The sequence below is a fragment of the Salvia splendens genome, chromosome 9 (assembly GCF_004379255.2).
Source record: "Salvia splendens isolate huo1 chromosome 9, SspV2, whole genome shotgun sequence".
In the NCBI taxonomy this organism is placed as follows: Eukaryota; Viridiplantae; Streptophyta; class Magnoliopsida; order Lamiales; family Lamiaceae; genus Salvia; species Salvia splendens.
Window position 1 is genome coordinate 7,928,664 of NC_056040.1, and position 23,235 is coordinate 7,951,898.

Below are 23,235 nucleotides of genomic sequence, written 5' to 3' on the forward strand. Positions count from 1 at the left end.
TAGAATGAATTATCATTTTTGAAAAAAAGTTGAAAATGTCAAACAACCGGACGCTTCTCTTCCATCCAAAAAGTCGAATTTGCGTTACCAACTAGAATGAATTATCATTATTGATTTTCTTTAACAAAAAACCGATAATTTAAGGGCTGAACGTGAGGTATATAATAATGGTACATCAATTTTGATAAGTTCTAAATATTTCTATAAACTTGAAAATTTAATCATAAACTTAAATTTATGAGTTTAAGTTTATTTTCAATAATTCCTAACTGATTATGTGTATATTTGTATTATTTAATTCCCGTACTTAATATTTTTCAAGAAGCTGTGAGAACCAGAGATTCGATTTTCCATTTAAGTATCGGTATTATTCATTATTGATCGTACTGAAGTAAAATCCTATTAGAGATATTAAAATCGATAGTAACATTTAAAGCCAGTTGTAGAAATATGATTGTTAATCAATTAGGTTAGGTTCGTGCTCATAATTTTCACATTGAATATCCAACCTCATAAAAACAAGTTTCCTAATTATGATCCAAATATTTTTAAAATACATAAATTGTGAATGATAACTTCTCATTTTAATTTATACTAGCATAATAAACACTTTCAAAGAAGTTCCAACATTTGAAAATGTGACATAACATAATCATGTGTTTTTTCCATGATAAAAAAAAAACATTTGAAAAACTAAAAACTGTTGTTTATAAACCCGAATAAAATTCGGATCCTCAACGGCGACCCGTACCCGAAAGAAACTCAAGCGGCGCTGCCGTCAGCTAAACCCGAATAAAATTCGGATCATCGAGATTTTTCCATTAATATATATACTTTATGAGCATCTTCTTCATCGCCTATTCAAGTAGAGACTCCTTTTACATTTATATATAGCTCACGCATCCTTCATTCCAACCCCAATTCTCAACCCTAAAGTCTTGGCCAATTGACGACTTTTTTAATGGAGATCGCCGTGAAGAAGAATTCCTTCAATACGCTGGAGCCGGGATTCCGTTTCCACCCCACCGACGAGGAATTGGTGCGCTACTATCTGCGCCGGAAGGTCTGCGGCAGAGGCTTCCGCTTCCGTGCGATCTCTGATATCGATATCTACAAGGCCGAGCCTTGGGATCTTCCCAGTACGCGCTTCTCCCATTTCTCTTTTCATTTTCCTCGTCTCTACTTGAATTTTCGTTTGGGATGATTGAATTTAGAGTCGTAGATTCATTTCACGTCACTGGGCTTCCTTTTCCTCGACGAAGAGTCCTAATTTGTTTTTTAGAAGATTTCTACTGATTTTTCTGCTCACTAGGATTTGATTTCCAGTTGATGCGTTTTATACTTAGGTATTGTTGGACTAATCGCCGTTGCATTTTGATCTGAATCGCAGATCGTGTTGTTTCAATTTTGATATCGAATTTCAGTTGTTCTTGTCAATCTCAAATTTCTTGAAGGGCTTATTTGATACAGCTATTAACATTAGGTGCTAAAGATGGATTTATGATTTTTATTGTGGACACTAGTCATGTTGGTTAAATTTGTCTGTGTATAAATTCAAGCCTTATAGTAGTAATCTTTGGCGCCTGTAGGCTTCTCAAAGCTGAAGACTAGAGATCTGGAATGGTATTTCTTCAGCGTGCTGGATAGGAAATATGGTAATGGAGCAAGGACTAACAGAGCCACTGAAAAAGGATACTGGAAGACTACTGGGAAGGACAGGGCTGTCTACCACAGAGGGCAGATTGTTGGGATGAAGAAGACTCTTGTATATCATATTGGACGTGCTCCGAAGGGACAGAGAACCAACTGGGTTATGCACGAGTACAGACTCACTGACTTGGAGTTGGAGAGAGCTGGCATTCATCAGGTAGGATCTCACATATTTACATCATACAATTTTCACTGACAATGTGAATGAAATAAAAATAATCGGGGTAGGTTTGGACTTTGGAAGAGTGAACATGATATGGGAACTGGTGGTGTAATTTATGCCAATGTTATCAAATAGCGGATATGGCGGCGCCATGGCGCTATGGCATGGCGTTCAGTGGTGGAAACGCCATAGCACCATGTCGCTGCCATAGCACCGCCATATCCGACATTTGACAACATTGCGTGTGTACTGCATTCAGGAATAGGGCATTATGCAAGAAACATGGTGGTTAGAGTAGTATATTATGCTTTATTAATTGTTTAAAGTGTTTTAGATGTTATATTTTTAATATTTTTAAAATTTTGAATTATATATAAATATATAAGTATTATTTTATTTATTTAATTTTTTACTGTCATATCCGCCATACTAATACGCCATATCCCTGTGGCGGTTTTTAGGCAAACCGCCATAAGCTGCCATACGAGATTGATAACATTGATTTATGCTACAAAAGTGTTGTATTCTATCAGGTTTATTATCCATTTTCCATCCACTAAGCATAGTATAGGATCACACACATTCCTGTCTATATTGAAAATCTATGGTTAGATGATTCACCTGGTGTGAATATTTGTAATAATTTTTCATGATCTTAGAACCGTTGACCTTTTATTTGCTGACGGAATGTACTTTGGTGGAAAAGGATGCATTTGTGCTCTGCCGTGTCTTCCAGAAGAGTGGCTCTGGGCCAAAGAATGGTGAGCAGTACGGAGCACCATTTGTGGAAGAGGAATGGCTGGGTGATGACTCAGACTTGATTCCAAAAGCAGAGGCTGCAGAGGAGGTTGACTTTGGGGATGATGCTTATTTGGACGGCGATGATCTTGAGCAGGTTTGTACACGCCGCTGATATTTTGTCAAATTTGTTACCTCAGATTCTGCCTGATGAAAAAATGTGTATAAAAGAATGGATCTATGAGGGGATAAATGATGTATTTTTTGGGATTTACTGGATTTGAAACTTAGAACGGTCAAGAACCATATGAATTTTATATAATTTGCCTTGGAAACTTGGCCATCAGCAGTTACCTTAACAATCTTGGGGAGTTGGGGTAGCATTCTTGGGAAAAAATGCAGATGAAAAATGTCCATGAAGGAACTTAACAATCTCTTTTAGATTATGTTGTAAATGATGTGGTCGAAGTGTAATGTAGGATTTTCTAGTGAGATTATTCCTGGTGCTGCTTTAGCCTTTTGCTACTGTGAATGGGAACCTAAACATAATAGTAGTATTAGGTATTTGTCTTGTGCAACTTCTTTTTATATAGAAGTAACCAAAACTTCGATTTGATGTAATGAATTTATAATCATGTTCCCATATGTAAACAGTTATTCAATGTACATATTCTGATTATTATTTATATTTAAACTTGGATTTAAATTTATAACAATTATTTAAGTTGAATAAGATTATATAGTGATCTGTCTCCATCCTTCAAATACTCATTACAGTAAAACTTTATCTTGTAAGAAGCTCGGTTACGTGATAGTGTTATTTTCCGGGTCATATGCATTTAACTAAAAGTTTTTGGTGCCAGATCCTTCGATCAGATAATCCGTCTGCCGATTCTCCTCTTCAATCGAATTGTCAGCCTACAGATGGCAGCAGCTTTGTTGACGAAACTGCAGAGTCCGTAGATGATGGCCCTAAGCTCTTATTGAGTGCTGGTGACCAGTATTGTGAACCTGAGCAGCATAAGGACAATCACTTGTATGATATACCTGCTCCATTTGATATGGATGTAAGAGCAGTCAAACATGAATTCATTGGTGAATCCAGTAAGTCGGAGTATTCTGATGATTTGGATTTCTTACTTGATGAACCATTCCAAGAGAATCCACCAGATCTGCCATATGGTAGTGCAAGTTTCATTGAAGCTAGTGATCTATCGCATCCCATTGAAACTGATACCTCTCCTGCCAGCACGCTTGAGGAATTTTTTACGTTCTACGATGCCAGTATCGGCAACTCCCAAGACTTTGCATATGATTCCTTAGCAATGCTAGGAAGCGAGGACCTTCTTCCTTGTGAACCGTTGCTTCCTTCTGAGGTAATATTACTCCCAATTCATTGAGTTTCTGTGTTCTTTTGGAACTAAGTGATCTAACTCATACTATCATGACAGGAACCAGAAGTTGGTGGAGAGCAATCTACTTTACCCAGTGCACAACCTCTAAACAACAATAATGGTGACGCTGGATCATCATCTGATAAGCTCGACTCCTCCACATATGAATCAGGTACCACAATATGCCCTTCTTTTGACACATCCTGTATTTACTGCCAAGCCCTGGCATCACTGGTTATATTCTTGAGAATGATTAGCTCTGCATGCCCAAACTAACTGTCTCTCACGCGTAACAGATTTCAAATATCCATTCCTCAAACAGGCCAGCCAGATGTTGGGCAGCATGCCTGCTCCACCAGCCTTGGCTGCCGAGTTTCCTTCAAAAGGTGCTGTGCATCGTCTCAACTCTCTGTCGCAGCCTTCTACTTCAGTTCATGTCACTGCCGGCATGATTCAGATAAGAAATTTGTCTGCGGATGGCAATGGAGTAGACAAGTTACTAAGCAAGCCCACAAGCCTCAACATTGTTCTTTCATTTGGATATTCTCGAGGCGAGGATGGTTCTGCTCATCTGGAGTCAAGCGTAAGTCTACTTCCCGGGAAGACAATGCCACTACTCTCAAGGGAATGGTTCTACTTCATGTTCTTCTTGATCCTTTTGCTATCCATCAGCTGCAAGATAGGGAGCTGTATATGTGCGAAGTAATCTTTTCAGGGAACCTCCTCGCCCGCTAACTCTCTAATACCATCGCGTAAGCAAATATCTCATCCGCATACTCATCGGATGTCGTGAGATTTGCTTTTGTCGAAACAGATGTTTAGGATGAATAGAATTTTCAATCTTGAAGCAGTGTGATTGGGATCTATCATGCTGCAGTTAATGTTGTTGAAGTTATTGCTGGACTAAGTTGTTAATTACCACACACGGCCTCTGCTGTCGCGACCTCATGCGTGGTTCTAAGGTGTTCCAGTCGGTTTCAGCTTGTGATTTTATGTGTCATCTTTGGACTCAATAACGGCGTCTTGAGTTTGGAAGTCTTGATCTGTTGAAACCTTGAGGTTCCTCTTTTCGAAAAATGGATAGACCCTTTATTTATTGTTTCATAATATTATCTTCTTCAACTTGCAATTTTCACATGCATGGCAATGCCTATATTGTATTTGAGATACAATAAGATACTACACATATGAACTCATTTACTTGCATTTTATTAAAAACTAGGAGTAATATACTTCCTCTATTCTATAAAAATATGCCTTTTTTGTCTGTTCTGTAGAAATAATTCATATAAATTTATGGAAATTTTTTCTTCGTCTCTTTCACCTTATCATTTATGGCTTTCATCACTTACTACATTATTTCAACTATTTTTCCTCCTTCTCTTTTATTTTATCAATTACGATGCATTAATACTCGTGTCATCTTCAATTAGTCTATTTTTATGGGATGGAGGGAGTATAAAAATATAATCATACTCCATTACTATTTTTTTACACCGGAATTTTAAAATCTGAATTGAATCAAAGTGGAGCAGGCATTTGTAACGTTGGTTCTTGATGGAGTCATTTTTCTTTATTTATTTTTATGTTGATTGATAATACATCTTATTTTATAGTTTTCGCTGTTATATTAACCTCGATTTCAAACCTACCACCAAATCCAACTCATATATACTCCACTTTTTTTTCAAATCTTTATGATTAGATTGTTATACTCATAACAATCTTTATGAGTATATATATATACTCATATATATATATATATATTATAGTGATCTTATCAAAAAATGCACCAATGGTCCATAAAAAAAATTTATAGCCTATTTGGTCCTTAAAAATTACATTTTTGTATCTGTCGGTCTTTTATACCCCTCTGTATTTGAAAAATCTCCTAAATGCCATGAAGGACATTTTCGGTATCTGGAAATTACAATTTTAGTACCTCTTCAATCATGCAATTATTTTGGACATACATAAAAGCACCTTTTACAACAAAATATATTTTCTTTTGAATTAATTCACTTGAATTTTTTAAATAATTACTTGAATAATGTATAGATTAATCTTTATAATGAAAAAATTACTATAGTTCACTTTAATATTTTTAGTAAAAAAATGTTACTTGCAAGAGTTCGCTTTAATTTATGTTAGATATAATTCACTTAAATTTTAATTATTATATTTAAAAAATATTCTTCACTATACTATATTTTCATTAACGTAATTTAAAATTTTATTTTCACTTAAATATAGTAACATTTAAATATTTAAGTAATATTTTTTAAATAAAAATTACTATAATTCACTATAATATTTTTTCTTCTCAAATTTAAAAAAAATTAGTAAAATTTTTAAGTAAAAATAAATCCCACAAACAATTTTCTATAATTCACTTTAATATTTATATTTAAAAATGTTACTATTAAATTTAATATTTTATTCACAAATATATAGATTAATCTGTATAAAAAATAATATTTAATTTTAAAAATAAATAAAGCATAATTAAAACATATGGTTTCTTATTTAAGATTTTGAAATCATAAAGCATCAAATATTATTTAAATGAAAGTATAATTGAGTTTATACAAGAAAATGGTGATGGAAGAAAAAATAAAAAAAATTTAAAAGGAGAGTCGAAATGTCTAAAATGTCCTAGAACTTTAAATATTCACATTAGTGGTGCATAGGATTACTTTAGTCTTATCGTACCAAAAATGATATAAAAAAATTTTAGGGACCATTGATGCATTTTTCGACAAGATCAGTAACTATTAGTATAGTTCACTTGATTAAATAACTAATAGTTCACTTGATTAAATAACAATACTACTCCAGTATCTAACGAAATGCATAATAGAACTTTCCTAAATTTTCATATGTATCGTGAAACTAAAACTCTACCACAATTAACTTTTCGACTCGCGGCGAAGAAAGAAAATTCATAATTATCTCAAAAATAAAATTTCATTATTGATACACCTCACGATTGAATTCCTCCATTCACTTCTTAATTTTACAGCATTTTCACACACAGTGAGTATATCAATACCATGGCCGCCACCCAATTTATGTTCATTTCCTCAAAACACATTTAGTTCTTTCGCTTGACATACAACTAAATTTTTAACCACATTACCTCTTCCACTTTTTTTAAATATAGTTTCATCACTTATTCTGACTCTTCCAACAATAACAATGAAAAACTCAAATTATAGAGAATAGAGTGTGCAAGTGAATATTCATGTTCGAAAATCATTAAAATTTATTTTGCATTCTTGCACTACAATACCCACTTTTATTCTCTTAGAGCATCTACATTCACGCTCTTTCCCAAGAGCAGGGTTGTGAGCCTGGACTCATATTTATTCATTTTTTACTCACTACTCTTCCGTAAGAGCACAACACCTAATCCATACTCTTCCACAAGAGCATGCTCAATGATCCCACCATTCTATTATTCAATTTAAATAAAAACAGTTTCACAATATTAAAATGCATTAAAAATACCCAAAATACTATTACAAATTACTAAAAAATTTAAAATTACATAATTAAAATCCTAAACAAAATTTCATAATTAAAATCCTACAAATTAAAAATTACATAGTTAAATCCTAAAAAATACATCCGTGAAAATTTAAAGAAGACTAGTGCGATGGCGGTATCCTCAATTGAGCTCGGAGAGCTCGTATCATTGCGTGATGTGAGTCAAGTTGCTCATGAGTCATCCGAGACGTATCAGCCATATTGATTTGACCCAAAAGGACCCACAACGAGTTGGTGGGGGTGGAGGCGACACAAAGGAAGCGGAAGCGGGAGGTCGCGGTGCGACGACGGTTGTCCGTCGCTTGTTTCATTCCTTTCGGCCGAAGTTGGGAACTGCTCGGGCCAGCGTTGGGGCTACCCAAGTGAGCTCCGGCAAGCTGGCTAGCCACCTCATACTCGCCGCCCTCGGATAGGGATACCGACCTCGACCGTTTGCTGGAGGAGTTGGAGGAGGATGCGGCGCCTCACCTATACTTCGGATGAGTACGCACCTTCTGCCAAGCGTCGAGATACTTGAATTGTTTGTACTGAATTGACTGGTAGGTCGACATGGCGGTCGTGATGAAGTCAACCTCGCTCGTGCCGCTCCTTACAGACCGCTGTTCCTGGAGGTAATACCCCTGGAACTTTTGGATTTCATCGTTGGCTCTTCCGATGGCATTGCGCACCATACTCTCATTGCGCTCGATGGTTCCATCCAGTCAGTTGGCATTGTACCGACGAGAAACGCGCCACCAAAACCTGTCCCCGGTTTGGTTCGTGCCGGTTTCCGCATCTTCGGAGATTTCCAAGTAGGCTTTGAATAACTTCTGCATCTCCCCCGTAGTGTACGGGGTGCGGACGTTGGTGTCACCTCCGGTACTACCACGAGTATGAACACGGACACTACGAGGACGAGGAGGAGCGTCGGAACCGTCCTCCAGTGGTGTCGGGGCGCTCCCTCCCGTGCCAGTTTCAGTTGCCACCCGTATTGCCCCTCAGCATCTTGCCCGTCCACCGGGTAAGGCCAGTAACCACACGGAATATGCGAACCTTGGGTTTGAGGATGGGGCGAGAAATCCGTATCCGGATTAGGGAATGGCGATGAGCCGAATCATTCGTGGTTCCATCCGCTGGAGTTGGAGGGGAGATCGTCGCAGGCGGACATTTTGTGCAAGAGTGAAAGAGTGAGAATTTAGATGAGAATTGATTAGAGAATTTGGAGACAATTGATGAGAGAAGTATTTTGTGTAGTGTGGTGTAAAAATTTTTGTGTGGAAATGGGGTATTAATAGACGAAAATGTGAATTTTGGGATAAAAATAATTAAAAATAAATTAAAAGTGGAGAAAAAACGGATATATTTTATTGAGAAGTGGGAAAATATTTTTTTATTTAAAATTGATTTTTAAATATATTTCAATTTTTTTTAAAAAAGGAAAATGCCAACGGCTTTGTCGTTGGCCAATCAGAACTCGTCACGTCAGCCTGCTCAGCGGCACGGTGGTGCTCGATGCATCAAGCAGAGCCGTGCTACTGGCAAGAGCACAACAGCGAGCAGTGCTTGCCGCGCCAGCGGCACAGCGGCCTGCCTTATCGGCGAGCACCAATGTACATGCTCTTATGTTGAGGATGGTTATAGAGAAAATACTGGTTTTTCCAATTGTATTGAGTTTTTATTTTATTTTTTCTTCCCTCAAATCATAAAATATAGTATATGTATAAAATCATGTGTTAAATAATACTCCCTCCGTCCCACAAAATATGCAATATTTCATTTTTAGTTCATCCCACAAAAATATACCCTTTCTAGTTTTGAAAATATTTTTCTCTCTAATGAGGTGAGACTTATTCCCCATTAATAGTACTTTGCATTAAAACATGTACCGAACCCAAAATGTATATTATTTGAGGACAGAGGAAGTAAATACTTTACTTAAAGTAGGACTGAAAGAGTATATTTCTTTTTTATAAAATATGCATAATGATATTAATTCTTATTTTTTGTTTAAATTATTTAGAATTTGTAAAAATCATGGCATATGACACGACTGGTAATAATAGTTAATTTAATAGTCTACTTGAATACTGATAAATTGATAACCATGGTCTAACTATTTAACCGACCCTGTTCTGGGATATTTTTAAATCTTTAATTTTTTAAATCTTAATTTTTTAAACCCTGCCTCGATCACCATTGTGCACTTCAATTGATTCCATCCCCAAAATTATTCCAAAATTAGGGTTTTAGCAAACCCGCCTCCTTCTTCACGCCTATATATATCCTAACCCATTCCTCACCCCTCATCACACAGATTAATGTTGAATGCATTCGATCTGCAACTTCCTCTTCTCATCGATCTCTTTAACCCAACCTCGTGCTCCCTCACAAATTCTGTTTTTCGAATTTCCTAATTTTCTTCATCTTCTGTTTTTATGTGCGTCGAAATACTGATTACCTGCGCCAAACATTCAATCGGCGTTGCGTATGAGCCGACGCCATATTTTGATCCACCGGCTTCTGCTTTTCGATCTGAGCTCGCTCGTTTCGAGCTTTATTCTATCAGAACTGGTGAAATTTCATTCTCTAATTGTTACGTCTTTTTTTCTAAATACTGTTTCCCTTCTTTGAAATAATTCTCGAGAGATGGAAGTGATGAATTTTTCCCCAGATGATTCGACGCTGAAATAACTGAGCGCTCCTTTATTTTCTCCCTTAGTGGAGAAAATCCAAGCCAATATTCTGATCCATCTCTTATTCTCAATTTAAGTTATACTCCAATATTTTTTCCCAATCTAATCAACATTTTCTGCTTTTACCCACACTATATAAACTGTGCCTTTTGTGAATGTCAATGCTTGCGTATCATGATTTCATTCTGGAGTGATTGAAGTGATTTGCATAGCTTGTTTGAATGGAGGTGATGAATTTTTCCCCAGATGATTCGACGCTGAAATAACTGAGCGCTACTTATTTTCTCCTTTTGTGGAGAAAATCCAAGCCAAAATTCTGATCCATCTATCCCTTCATTCTCTATTTAAGTTTTCTATTTTGTTTTCCAATCAAATTAATATTTTCTGCTTGTTACTGCAATAAATAAACTGCCATCCTTGGTTATTGTTAGTTTTTGTGATTATTGTTGTGCTGGATGATTGAAACTGATCATTACAAAATTATATGAATTGCTTAACTTGTTTGAATGGATGTAATTATTTTTTCCCCAGATGATTCGACGCTGAAATAACCGAGCGCTCCTTTATTTTCTTCTACTTCGGAGAAGTTCAAGCCAATATTCTGGTCCATCTCTTTATGTAAATTTTAATTTTTCTCGTCTTCCAATCAAATTCACACTACATTATAGTAATCAAATTCAAGCCAAAATAAATTGTGTTCTGAAAATCCAACAAATAGGTTTCTTCTCTAGCCGAATTATAGTAACAATTCATAAATTAAAAGCAAAAGAGAATATTTTAAAAATCGTTCACGCTTTTATAAATACTCCGTAAACCACTACTTATTTGATTAGTTTCGCAACGTTTACTGAAGTAAGTCAATAACTCAGTACTTTCGGATTGAATATTTCAAACAATAAGTGTTACTATTATCATTACACGAAACATAAGCAGTGAGCACGTTCCTTGTTAAAACGCTGACTACTGAACAAAACCAAAATCATGTCAAACATAGGGGTCTGTCTACTCAAAGTATGCAAACAGCATAATAGCTTACTCAAAGACCTCCTGCTAAGTTACTCATGTCTCACTCATTACATAACAGAATAATGACATCAGTTAATAATGATTCCCAATTCCAGCTACTAAACAATAAACGAGCTGAAGGAAACATAAATTCCACCCATTACAACAAACAGATCCGTAGCAACAGATCTACAGAAAACGAACAGATACTAACTTATACAGACCCATTATAATACGTTGAGAGAAGGAGAAACCAGAGGGAGGCGATGATAGATTATGCTGAACCTCGGGTGATACCTTTGCGTATGCAGCATTATCACCTTCAATTGCCATGATTTCTTGTTAAACAGGATTTAAACTAGTAGTTCAAAGTTAGTCAATTTCGAGAGAGAATAAAAAAATCCAGAGCTGCGACATTTGACAAACGTGTACATGATTTTTTTATTGCTTGTGGGCTTCGTCGATTTAGATTTATTAATGGGGCCGTTTTACACTGATTCAATCCTGCTTGGTGAGGCCCGGCCTTTTATTAGATCTGTTAAATTTTCTTCAAGTTTGCAGTCTCATACCTTCGTGCGTGTTGTTAGAATATAGTAACTATTTCTCATGTCTTTCGATTTATTTGTCTCTCTTCGCTACTCCATATTTAGTGTTGTTCCGTAGAAAAATGCAAAAATTGAATTGAATTTACAGTATAGTTAGAGAAGTTTTCATAAAAAAATGAGATTTGATGTATAAATAGAGAGGGTCTAAAATTTTTAAAGTTATGCATTCTTACCCTAAAACAATTATGAGATGAGTTGACCCTCTTTAAAACACACGCTAGTACAATAAAATATATGAGTACCAAACATTGAAAAGATTTGTGTTGATTTATGGGGACAACCGTTAATTAGGAAGTCAGATCGTTGCATGTACCAGAAACTATACGTGCTTATTAACCAAAGAAAATTAAACACGTAAAAAATCAATCACAATGAAAGATATGTAGTGGATGCATAGAAGGAAAAAAGAAAAGAAAATTTGTGAAAATTTGTGTGTGTTTAAATAAGAGACTAATTTTAACAGTAGATGAAGAAAAATAAGAAAAAGACAATTTTCATGAATATCTCAAATGTTAATATGTTTTCGAAAATTAAATCACTTTAGCGCCAACACACTGAAAAATTTAAAAAGCGTTCATTCGAATCCATAATTAAGAATCACCCACATAATATCCACCGTCAATTTCCAGATGTATCTGAACGGCAGAGAACTTCGATCTGCTACAATTTAATTCGACCAATCATCTCTCTCCCCTCTTTCCCTATATAATAAAACCCTACTCTATAATGTTTGACATCTTCTCCACATTTACGCAATTTTCATTCGATTCCACTCCAAAAAATCATATCCCTAGCTTTATCTCTCTGAAAATGGCACCCAAGGCCGAGAAGAAGCCTGCGGAGAAGAAGCCCGCCGCTGAGAAAGCCCCCGCTGCCGAGAAGGCCCCGGCGGAGAAGAAGCCCAAGGCAGGGAAGAAGCTGCCGAAGGACGGCGGCGCCGCTGCCGGAGACAAGAAGAAGAGGAGGAACAAGAAGAGCGTAGAGACGTACAAGATCTACATCTTCAAGGTGTTGAAGCAGGTCCACCCTGACATCGGTATCTCCAGCAAGGCGATGGGGATCATGAACAGCTTCATCAACGACATCTTCGAGAAGCTGGCGCAGGAGTCGTCGAAGCTGGCGCGCTACAACAAGAAGCCGACGATCACCTCCCGTGAAATCCAGACCGCCGTGAGGCTGGTGCTGCCGGGAGAGCTGGCGAAGCACGCTGTTTCGGAGGGGACTAAGGCTGTTACCAAATTCACTAGTGCTTGAATTGGAACGTTGTTAGATTTGGGCTGATTTTTAGGGTTTAAAGTAAGCGTTCTGTAAATTAGGTTTCTGTTCACTAGTAAAGTAGAAATGGCTTTTGTATGGTTTTATGAATGAATGTTAAATTTTCAACTTTCTATACTTCTCTCTGTGTTTTAAATTTGTGATCTAAATACTGCTAATTTCTGTTTGATTTAAATTTGATGTTGCCTCGCAAATGCAAAGGTTTGTCTCTGTTCTAGTTTAATTAGAGCATCTCCAATAGTCATACACTATCCATAGCCTAGTCACATTGAACAAGCAATAAGTCAGCCATAGCCTAGGCACAATAAACAAAATTATAAAAAATAAATAATTAACAATCACACAAAATACGGAATTAAATTTAAGACACAAATACGGGAAAATTCGATAATAATATTTAATTAAAAAAATTACATAATTAAAAAAAAGTATATTAAAAAAATTACATAATTTTAAAAAAAAAACTAACGCCGTGCAGTCCTCCGTGCCCACAACTCTTCAATTAAATTCTTTTGTAGTCGAATATGAGCTTTCACTTGGCGCATGTCGGCATGTGCATGGAGGCGGCTAGCTTCATCGTGAGGTACCCCACTTCGTACGTTGGGGGCGGCCACGCCGTGGCTTAGACCAGCTTCATTATCGTCGTTGGCGCAACCAGTTAGTTGTACACCTTCATCTTCGACAATCATGTTGTGCATGATAATACAGGCATACATTATATCAGCAATGCAGTCGACATGCTACAAACGCGTTGGACCCCTAATTGCCGCCCATCGAGACTGGAGCACACCAAATGCGCGCTCCACTTCCTTGCGCGCCGACTCCTGCCGTTCCGCAAAGTAGGCCTTCCTCTCATCTTATGCGCATCTAATCTTCTTCACAAAGACGGGTCTCCTTGGGTATATCCCATCCGCCAAGTAGTAGCCCATATCATGCTGGTTCCCCTTGGCGATAAAGGGGCGACTAGTTGAGGACGTTGAGATCGTTGAAAAGGGGCGACGAGTTGAGGACGTTGAGATCATTGTTCGACACGGCTACCCCAACATATGCATGTCAAATCCACAGCCGGTAACCAGCTACGGCCTCGAGGATCATCGTGGGATTCTTTCCCTTGTAGCCGGTCGTGTAGAACCCTTTCCAGGCAGCGGGGCACTTCTTCCACTCTCAATGCATACAATCTATGCTGCCTAACATACCCGGGAACCCATGCTTCTCCCCGTGCATCTGCATCAGCTCCTGGCAGTGTTCGGGGGTAGGGCTTGGAAGGTACTGTTCACGGAATATTTCAACCACGCCCTAACAGAAATACTTCATATATTCAAGGGCAGTCGTCTCACCGATGTGGAGGTACTCGTCCCTCATGTCTGTCGCGCCTCCGTAGGCAAACAGCCTGATTGTCGCAGTGCACTTTTGAATAGGTGTATGGCCGGGTCTGCTAGCCGCATCGTGCCTGAAGCGGAAACACATATAACGACGCTCTAAAGGGTCAACAATACGCATAAACAGGGCCCTGCTCATCCTAAAACGGCGCCTGAAAAGGTTGGCGTTAAATCGCGGCTGATGTGCAGCTACGTGATCCCGCTCAATCACTGCTCGGCGGTGGACAACGGGTCGAGGTCGAGTTACCGCCGACTGCAAGGCCCTTTGTATCAGCCGGTTTCATGGGACGTATAGGCCTCCAACTCTTCGTTCATTCGTCGTTCGTACTCCTCAGCATCCCCACCACTACTACCACCCGCGCTACTCATTTCGCGTTGTTGATCTTGTACAGAAATTAAGATATAGAGAAAACTCGATAAAACAAGTGGTGCAAATGAAAATGACGTGCAAATCGCGTATATATAGTGTTTCGAAAATTAAATAAATAAAAAATAAAAAATCGGCTGGCCGATCGGGAGCCTGCAATTGTGGCCAGCCGATCGGCCAGTGCCTGGAATCGGCGTGCGCTCGCCGTTTTTCTCGCCTATTTGGCGCTCGCCTGCTGCAATGGTTCGGCAAGCGGACCGGCCAGCGCCGGGAATCGGCTAGCCGGTCCGCTCGCCGCCATTGTGGATGCTCTTATGGCAGAAGATTAGGTTTAGCCGTTTATAGAGTCAAGTTTTATTTTTAGTAGTAGATATGATCTTTGTGATTGTGTATCTATAATGATTTTAATATACGTTCCAAATAGAAACCAGACCACAATCCAAATATGGTGAGTACAAAATAGGAATAAAGAAATAAGATAATCACATCAGATAATTAAAGAAACTGCAACCATGTAAACAATCTCACAAACAATATATGTGAACAACAGAAAAACAAGCTATGTGAGGGAGTAGTATACACATTGAGATTGCTTCCTTAACATCTATTAAGTGGAGTATTATTCAAAAAAAAACGGATGAAGGTTGACATGTGATCCTAATACAAGGAAGATTGAATTAATTTGTTATAGTTGTCGATAGTTTGAAATGATTGACATGTGATCCTAATACATCAAAGACTTTGAAGTTGCTAAGTAGATTTATTAAAGGAGCACAAAGAGCTTTTGTTAATTGAGCACCAAGTGCTTTCGCAGAGTTACAAAATTACAATTTCCAAAACTAAATCCCAATTAAAAAATTGATTGCTGTTTACACAAAATTGAACATGAAAAATTTGGACTGCTAATTGTTATTTACACCAAATTGTTAGTATTTGATATTTTGTCACATTCTTTAGAGGTCTTTTACATGATCGAAGCTTATTGACTTTCTAATTTATCTTCATATGAATAGCTTTCTTACAATCTCAGTATTTTGTGCATTCAATTCACCAAATTCATACTCCATCTAATCCAATAATAAATATCACACTTAGAAATAAAAAATACTCCCTCCGTCCCGCACTACTCGCACTTATTTCCTTTTTGGGCGTCCCAAGTTACTTGCACTCTTTCTATTTTTAGTAAAAATTTCACCTACAGCCGTCATTTTTGACTTTCCTATACACTCATTCCTTAATCTCCGAGCCGAAAAGGAAATGAGCGAGTAGCCCGGGACGGAGGAAGTAATATATTTATATTAACGTAAAAGAGAGTTTTTTCTTAAATAAATATAAGCGGAAGGAGTATTATTTCTTTAGGCAGACAGAAACCCTAACTGAATCATTCAATTGAAACCCTAACAAATCATTCAATTTAAGAGCTAGTGAATTTGGTAACGGCCTTGGTCCCTTCAGAAACGGCGTGCTTCGCCAGCTCTCCAGGCAGCACCAGCCTCACGGCGGTCTGGATTTCACGGGAGGTGATAGTCGGCTTCTTGTTGTATCGCGCCAGCTTCGACGACTCCTGCGCTAGCTTTGTTGCATGCATGATCATTCATGCGTAAAGTGCATGCAACACAAGATAGTGAGCTACAAAAGGAAGCCGTTGGAAGTTGAGAGTTAGTTAGGAGTTAGTTGTTGTGTAACTAACTCAAGTCAGCTGGCAATCATCACGTGATGTACACATGCTCATGCTGAGGTGGAGATGACGTGGAGTTGACGTGGATTATGAAGATTACGCGGGAGAAATGAAGTATAAATAAGAGTGAAGCTAGTTCATTTGTGTTGTTGAAAATGTGTGTGTATTGTTGTTCTTGCTAGCTGTAGATCGTGGATCTACAGCTCCTCTAGTTTCCAATTGATTCCTTCAATTCCTTGTGTTGTAATTGCGACATTTATCATCAATATACTTCTCAGTTGTTGTTCTTAGCTCGAGTTCATAAATTGTTGATTGTGTGTGTGAAGTTGCGATCACGATTGGTAGATCACGACGTGTGATCGTAACAAGTGGTATCATCCAGAGTCCTCGACCTTCGGATAGCGGAATTGTGACTCGAAACGCTGCGATGGAGAAGAAATTGATGGAAATGATAGATCAGAAGCTGAGTGAGCGAGATCAGATCATACAAGAGCAGGCAACCAAAATTTCGCAACTGACGCAATCAATTGCTACGATCAATTTACAAAATCAGAGATCGCACGCCGCATGGGAGAGCGGTGAAGGAAGCAGTGAAGTACGAACAGATTGGAAATCTACTCGATATGATTTTCCTAAATTTGATGGTGATGGATTCGAAGGATGGACGATGAGAGCGGATTATTTTTTTCAAGTAGCAAGAGTTCCGGAGGAGGAGAGAGTGCGTGTAGCAGCAATTCACTTAGAAGGTAAGGCTCTCCAATGGCACCGAGGCTTTTTGAGTTTACATGGTGAAGAAGCATACGTGGATTGGGGATATTACCTTTCATGCTTGGCAGCTCGTTTTGGAGCTCAGGCTTATGAAGATCCGCTTGCAGATCTGCGAAATCTTAAACAAAAAGGTACGCTCCAATCATATATGGACACCTTTGATGAATTATATCCACGAGCTGGTATTAGAGAAGATCAGGCGCTTAGCTTCTTCCTATCTGGCCTCATTGATGAATTACAAATGCCGGTTAGGATGTTTAGACCTAAAACTCTAGCTGAGGCGTATTCATTAGCTAAATTGCAAGACCTAACTGTGAAGGCTTTAGGATTTAAGCCTAAGGTGATGCAGAGTAATGTGTATTCTAATAGCAGCTATTACTCGAGTAGTAAGCCTCTGGCAGTCACCACTACTAGCAAACCTGTGGTGAATACTAACAATTGGAGTGGAGGTAATAAGGAGCCTAACCGTTTTGGTGGTGTTAGAGCTAGTACAAATCTTTCACCTAAAGAGTTAGATGAGAAGAGAGCCAAGAAGGAGTGTTTTTGGTGCACTGAAAAATTCACTCCAAATCACCAATGTTCCAAACGAAAATCTTATGTCATACAATTAATAGAGTTGGATGGAGGGGCTGGCTGTGAGGACCAAGGAAGTAACAAGGATGAAGTAGAGGAGGAAGAGAAGCTTGATCTCCAACTGTCTCTGCATGCAGTTTGGGGAAAAGATGGGCCACAAGTAATGCGAATTAGAGGAGTTTGTCATAAGAAAACCTTAAAAATATTGATTGACATCGGGAGCACTCATAATTTTTTGAGTACTAAAGTGGCAAAAGCGATTAAATGTCAGCTCACTACTGTCAATTCCAAGGCTGTGGAAGTTGCCAATGGACAGCTGCTGCAGTGTAATAAAAAATGTGACAAACTGGAATGGGAGATGCAAGGATCTTGGTTTCAAGCGGAGGTTTATTTGATTCCCTTGGAGACTTATGATTTGATTTTGGGAGGCGAATGGTTATCTACATTGGGAGAAATTACATGGAATTTCAGTAAATTGAGTATGCAATTTGAAATCTGTGGTAAGAAAGTGGGATTGCAAGGTGAATTATGGTCACCAAAACCTGAGCAACTCCATTATTTACATGTTTTTAAACCAACAGATGTGGATGCAGATGAGAGGAAGGCTACTCAAATGATGCCTTCTGTGGAGGGTGACATTGGCTACTGCTATGGTGTGAGTACAGAGGAAATCTGGCCAAATCTTAGCTCCATATTACTAGAAAATGAGGCTATTTTTATGGAGCCAGTAAACTTACCACCACAACGGGAGCAAGATCACAAGATTATTTTAAAGGATGGTTCTGATGCAGTAAACATAAGACCCTACAAATATGCTGCCAAACAGAAAGATGTGATAGAGGCCATGATTACTGAGATGCTTAACTCAGGAGTTATAAGGCATAGTGAAAGTTCTTTTGCTAGTCCTATTGTCTTGGTTAAAAAGAAAGATGCATCATGGAGAATGTGTGTTGATTACAGAGCTTTAAATGCTATTACTATCAAGGATAAGTATCCTATACCAGTTATTGAGGAACTTCTGGATGAGTTGGGGGGTGCCAAATGGTTTTCTAAGATTGATTTAAGGTCTGGTTACTGGCAGGTTCGAATGAGACCTGAGGATATTCATAAGACAGCTTTTAAAACACATTCGGGTCACTATGAATTTGTGGTGATGCCGTTTGGCTTGACCAATGCTCCTGCTACCTTTCAGAATTTAATGAACACGGTATTCAGGGAGTATTTGAGGAAATTCATCTTGGTCTTCTTTGATGATATATTGGTCTACAGCAGAAGCATGGAAGAACATGAGCTACATCTTAAACTTGTGATGGCCTTGATGAACGAGCATAAGCTGTTAGCCAAGAGATCTAAATGCACATTTGGGTGTAAGAAGGTGGAATACTTGGGTCATATAATCTCAGCAGAGGGCGTATCTACTGATGAGGGCAAGATAGAAGCTGTGAAAAATTGGCCTAAACCGAAAACCATCAAACATGTCAGAAGCTTTCTGGGATTGACTGGGTATTATAGGCGATTTGTGTATGGTTATGGAGTTATTGCACGTCCATTGATAGATTTAACTAAAGACACCACCTTCAAATGGACTGAAAAAGCTCAGGAGGCTTTTGAGAAATTGAAGAATGCCATGGTAACTGCTCCTGTTTTGACCTTACCTGATTTTTCTAAAGAATTTGTAATTGAAACAGATGCCTCTGGAGTGGGAATAGGAGCTGTGTTGATGCAAGAGAAGCACCCCATAGCTTTCATCAGCAAAGCTTTATCTCCAAGACATCAGGTCCTTTCAGTTTATGAAAAAGAGCTGTTAGCTATATTGATGGCTGTTAAGAAATGGTACCACTACTTGCAATGTAGGAAGTTTATCATCTTGACTGATCATCAAAGTTTGAAATACCTTATAGACCAGAAATTAACCACTCCTACTCAACAAGCTTGGATGACTAAGCTTATGCAATTTGACTATGAAATCAGATATAAAAAGGGTAGTGAGAATACAGCAGCTGATGCATTATCAAGGGTGCCTGAGGCTATGGTTTTTACTCTCACTTCTTTTATGATTCCCCTGGAACTTATTGCGAAGATTAAGGATTCTTGGAAAAATGATCCACAAATACAGCTTATATTGGCAGCAAAACAGCAGAATGCTGAGTCTCATCCCAAATTTAGCTGGATGAATGGAGAATTGAGAAAGAATGGTAAGCTGGTAGTTGGTAATGACTTACTCTTGAAGGCTCAGATCTTGTCCTTGTTTCATGAATCTGCTACAGCTGGACACTCTGGGGTGTTAGGAACTTACAATAGAATCTCTGCTATATGCTATTGGCCTAAGATGAGAAAAGATGTCAAAGAATTTGTGAGGGTTTGTGTTACTTGTCAACGTTATAAACCAAGTAATACTTCCCCAGCTGGACTCCTACAGCCTCTGCCTATGCCAGCTGCTATCTTTTCTGATATTACTATGGATTTTATTGAGGCTTTGCCAAGTTCACAAGGAAAAGATACAATATTTGTGGTGGTTGATAGGCTGAGTAAATATGCCCATTTTATGGCTCTATCTCATCCATTTACAGCCAAGAGAGTTGCTGAGGTATTTTTAGACTCGGTCTTCAAACTTCATGGAATGCCTGCCAAAATTGTAAGTGATCGAGGTGCTATTTTTGTTAGCTCATTCTGGAAGGAATTGATGGCATTGTTGGGGGTTGAGTTACTTTATTCTACTGCCTATCACCCTGAAACAGATGGCCAATCTGAGGTGGTAAACCGATGCCTTCAATGTTACTTAAGATGTGCTATGGGAGAAAAACCACATTCATGGACTCATTGGTTGGGATTAGCAGAGTATTGGTACAACACTACTTACCATTCTAGCATTCAAATGACTCCATTTGAAGCATTATATGGATTTCCACCTCCTTTACATGTACCATACTTACCTGGAGATTCAGAGATCGAAGCTGTTGACATTGCTTTGAGAGACCGCGAGGAGATGATTATCATCCTAAAGCGAAATATTGAGAAAGCAGCAGCAAGAATGAAGAAACAAGCTGATCTTCATCGTTTTGACAAAGAGTTTCAGATTGGTGATTGGGTTTGGCTTAAGCTTCAAGACTATAGGCAGAAATCTATTCGAGGCAAACACCACAAGTTCGAAGCTAAGTTTTTTGGACCATATCAGATCGTGGATAGGATGGGGAAGGTTGCTTATAAGTTGAAATTACCCTCATCGGCTACTATACATGATGTCTTTCATGTGTCCTTACTAAAGCCTGCTGCACCTCCTCTCGGCCCAATTGCAGATCTACCAACTATTTCTCATATCAATGATGCTATACCGCAAGCTATTTTGGATAGAAAAATGGTGAAGCGACACAATCAAGCGGCTACGAAATGGCTGATCCATTGGAAAGATAGGTCCCCTGCTGATGCTTCGTGGGAATTCGCTGATGTAATTAAAGAGCGTTTTCCTTGGTTCCTTGAGGACAAGGAACCTTAAGTGGGGGGTATTGTTGCATGCATGATCATTCATGCGTAAAGTACATGCAACACAAGATAGTGAGCTACAAAAGGAAGCCGTTGGAAGTTGAGAGTTAGTTAGGAGTTAGTTGTTGTGTAACTAACTCAAGTCAGCTGGCAATCATCACGTGATGTACACATGCTCATGCTGAGGTGGAGATGACGTGGAGTTGACGTGGATTATGAAGATTACGCGGGAGAAATGAAGTATAAATAAGAGTGAAGCTAGTTCATTTGTGTTGTTGAAAATGTGTGTGTATTGTTGTTCTTGCTAGCTGTAGATCGTGGATCTACAGCTCCTCTAGTTTCCAATTGATTCCTTCAATTCCTTGTGTTGTAATTGCGACATTTATCATCAATATACTTCTCAGTTGTTGTTCTTAGCTCGAGTTCATAAATTGTTGATTGTGTGTGTGAAGTTGCGATCACGATTGGTAGATCACGACGTGTGATCGTAACAAGCTTCTCGAAGATGTCGTTGATGAAGCTGTTCATGATCCCCATCGCCTTGCTGGAGATACCGATGTCAGGGTGGACCTGCTTCAGCACCTTGAAGATGTAGATCTTGTACGTCTCCACGCTCTTCTTGTTCCTCTTCTTCTTCTTGTCGCTGGCGGCGGCGTCCTTCGGCAGCTTCTTCCCAGCCTTGGGCTTCTTCTCCGCCGCAGGGGCCTTCTCGGCGGCCGGCTTCTTCTCCGCGGGCTTCTTCTCGGCCTTGGGTGCCATTTTAGAGAGAAAATTTCCTGTTGGGATTGGAGATTGAGATGTTTGTTGGCTTGTGACTTGTGAGGAAATAAATTGGTTTTGGCGGTGAGTGGTTGGAAGAGACGAGGAGTTAATATAGCAGAAGAGGGGCGTGCTGTTATTGGTGGGATGTGGTTAACGCGGATTATGATTGATGACGGTCGATCAGATGGTAAAATCGACGGTTTAGATTAAATGCGCGGGTGCTTTGATTTTGGGGTTTAGTTGAAATATTCATTTTGGCGGTAAACTCGTATTTGGCGTAATCAGTAGAGTATTCAATTGTAATAAAAAAAATTACGCATAATGTGTCTATTGTATTAATGTTTTTAATCTTGATTTTAGATTATTTATTCAATGAAACCAGTTATACTTGTATTATCTCAAACAGACAGAGTTTTAAAAACCTTTTGAAACATTATGTATTTCAAATTCTCTTTTCGATCTCATTTGGCTGCAATTTATAAATTTTTCAAGTGAATTCAACATGTGTTTTTGGATCCATATTTAGAATAAGCCATATCTTTAAATTAATAGGTGATTAATACTAGTAGGAATAATAGTTATTTAAATTATAGTTAGTCAACTTTTGATATAAGAATATTAAATTACGAAGTTTCACTATTTTTTATTTATCACATTCGCATACAAACGGATGGTGATGTTAAAACGATATTGTTTCAATAGAATAAAAAAATATGAAAACGAAAGAAAAAAAGTATGTCTATTAGTGAAACATGTCGTTTTGAGGATATCAAATGAATGAGACAATTAGAAAAAAATGAAATTTCATAATTTAATATAGTATATAAATTTAAAAGATTATGATATTAGCAAGAATTTGATCAAATTTTATGATATAAACAGTTTAACCATTAATGGTATTTATACAGTACAACAAATAAGTAGTAGATACAGTCATACACTTATTGTTTAGTCCCTTCCTTTCTTAATAATATGCGTTCAATTGGGGATATTAAATGGGGACATATGGAAAAATTTAGTGTCTGGCAAAAATTGGTGCATTTACGCTAATCTAAAAGCCTAACTTGTCATCAATCATGTAGTAGTACATTTAAAAGACTGAACATTAATTTTGTCA

At 38.1% G+C, this 23,235-nt stretch overlaps 3 protein-coding genes and 3 non-coding genes across 6 annotated transcripts; 5 read left to right on the plus strand and 1 right to left on the minus strand.

The window, feature by feature from the left end:
* The first annotated feature begins 848 nt into the window (after positions 1-848).
* LOC121746768 (NAC domain-containing protein 78-like) lies at positions 849-5,112 on the plus strand. The gene is made up of 6 exons (XM_042140697.1): positions 849-1,139; positions 1,590-1,867; positions 2,580-2,768; positions 3,475-3,987; positions 4,063-4,177; positions 4,302-5,112. The coding sequence occupies exons 1-6, from the start codon at positions 962-964 to the stop codon at positions 4,709-4,711; spliced, it is 1,683 nt and encodes a 560-aa protein (XP_041996631.1). The 5' UTR covers positions 849-961; the 3' UTR covers positions 4,712-5,112.
* Positions 5,113-10,179: 5,067 nt separating this feature from the next.
* Positions 10,180-10,284, plus strand: LOC121749932. The gene has a single exon (XR_006039736.1). It is a non-coding gene; the product is annotated as a small nucleolar RNA Z103 (small nucleolar RNA).
* Positions 10,285-10,447: 163 nt separating this feature from the next.
* On the plus strand, positions 10,448-10,551 carry LOC121749933. The gene has a single exon (XR_006039737.1). It is a non-coding gene; the product is annotated as a small nucleolar RNA Z103 (small nucleolar RNA).
* Positions 10,552-10,732: 181 nt separating this feature from the next.
* Positions 10,733-10,836, plus strand: LOC121749936. The gene has a single exon (XR_006039739.1). It is a non-coding gene; the product is annotated as a small nucleolar RNA Z103 (small nucleolar RNA).
* Positions 10,837-12,565: 1,729 nt separating this feature from the next.
* LOC121749747 (histone H2B-like) lies at positions 12,566-13,228 on the plus strand. The gene has a single exon (XM_042144371.1). The coding sequence runs from the start codon at positions 12,647-12,649 to the stop codon at positions 13,088-13,090; it is 444 nt and encodes a 147-aa protein (XP_042000305.1). The 5' UTR covers positions 12,566-12,646; the 3' UTR covers positions 13,091-13,228.
* A 2,911-nt stretch (positions 13,229-16,139) lies between these two features.
* LOC121746707 (histone H2B.3-like) lies at positions 16,140-22,217 on the minus strand. Its single transcript, XM_042140619.1, has 2 exons — positions 21,849-22,217; positions 16,140-16,430 (listed from the first exon to the last, which is right to left on the minus strand). The coding sequence occupies exons 1-2, from the start codon at positions 22,113-22,115 to the stop codon at positions 16,272-16,274; spliced, it is 426 nt and encodes a 141-aa protein (XP_041996553.1). The 5' UTR covers positions 22,116-22,217; the 3' UTR covers positions 16,140-16,271.
* Positions 22,218-23,235: the final 1,018 nt, after the last annotated feature.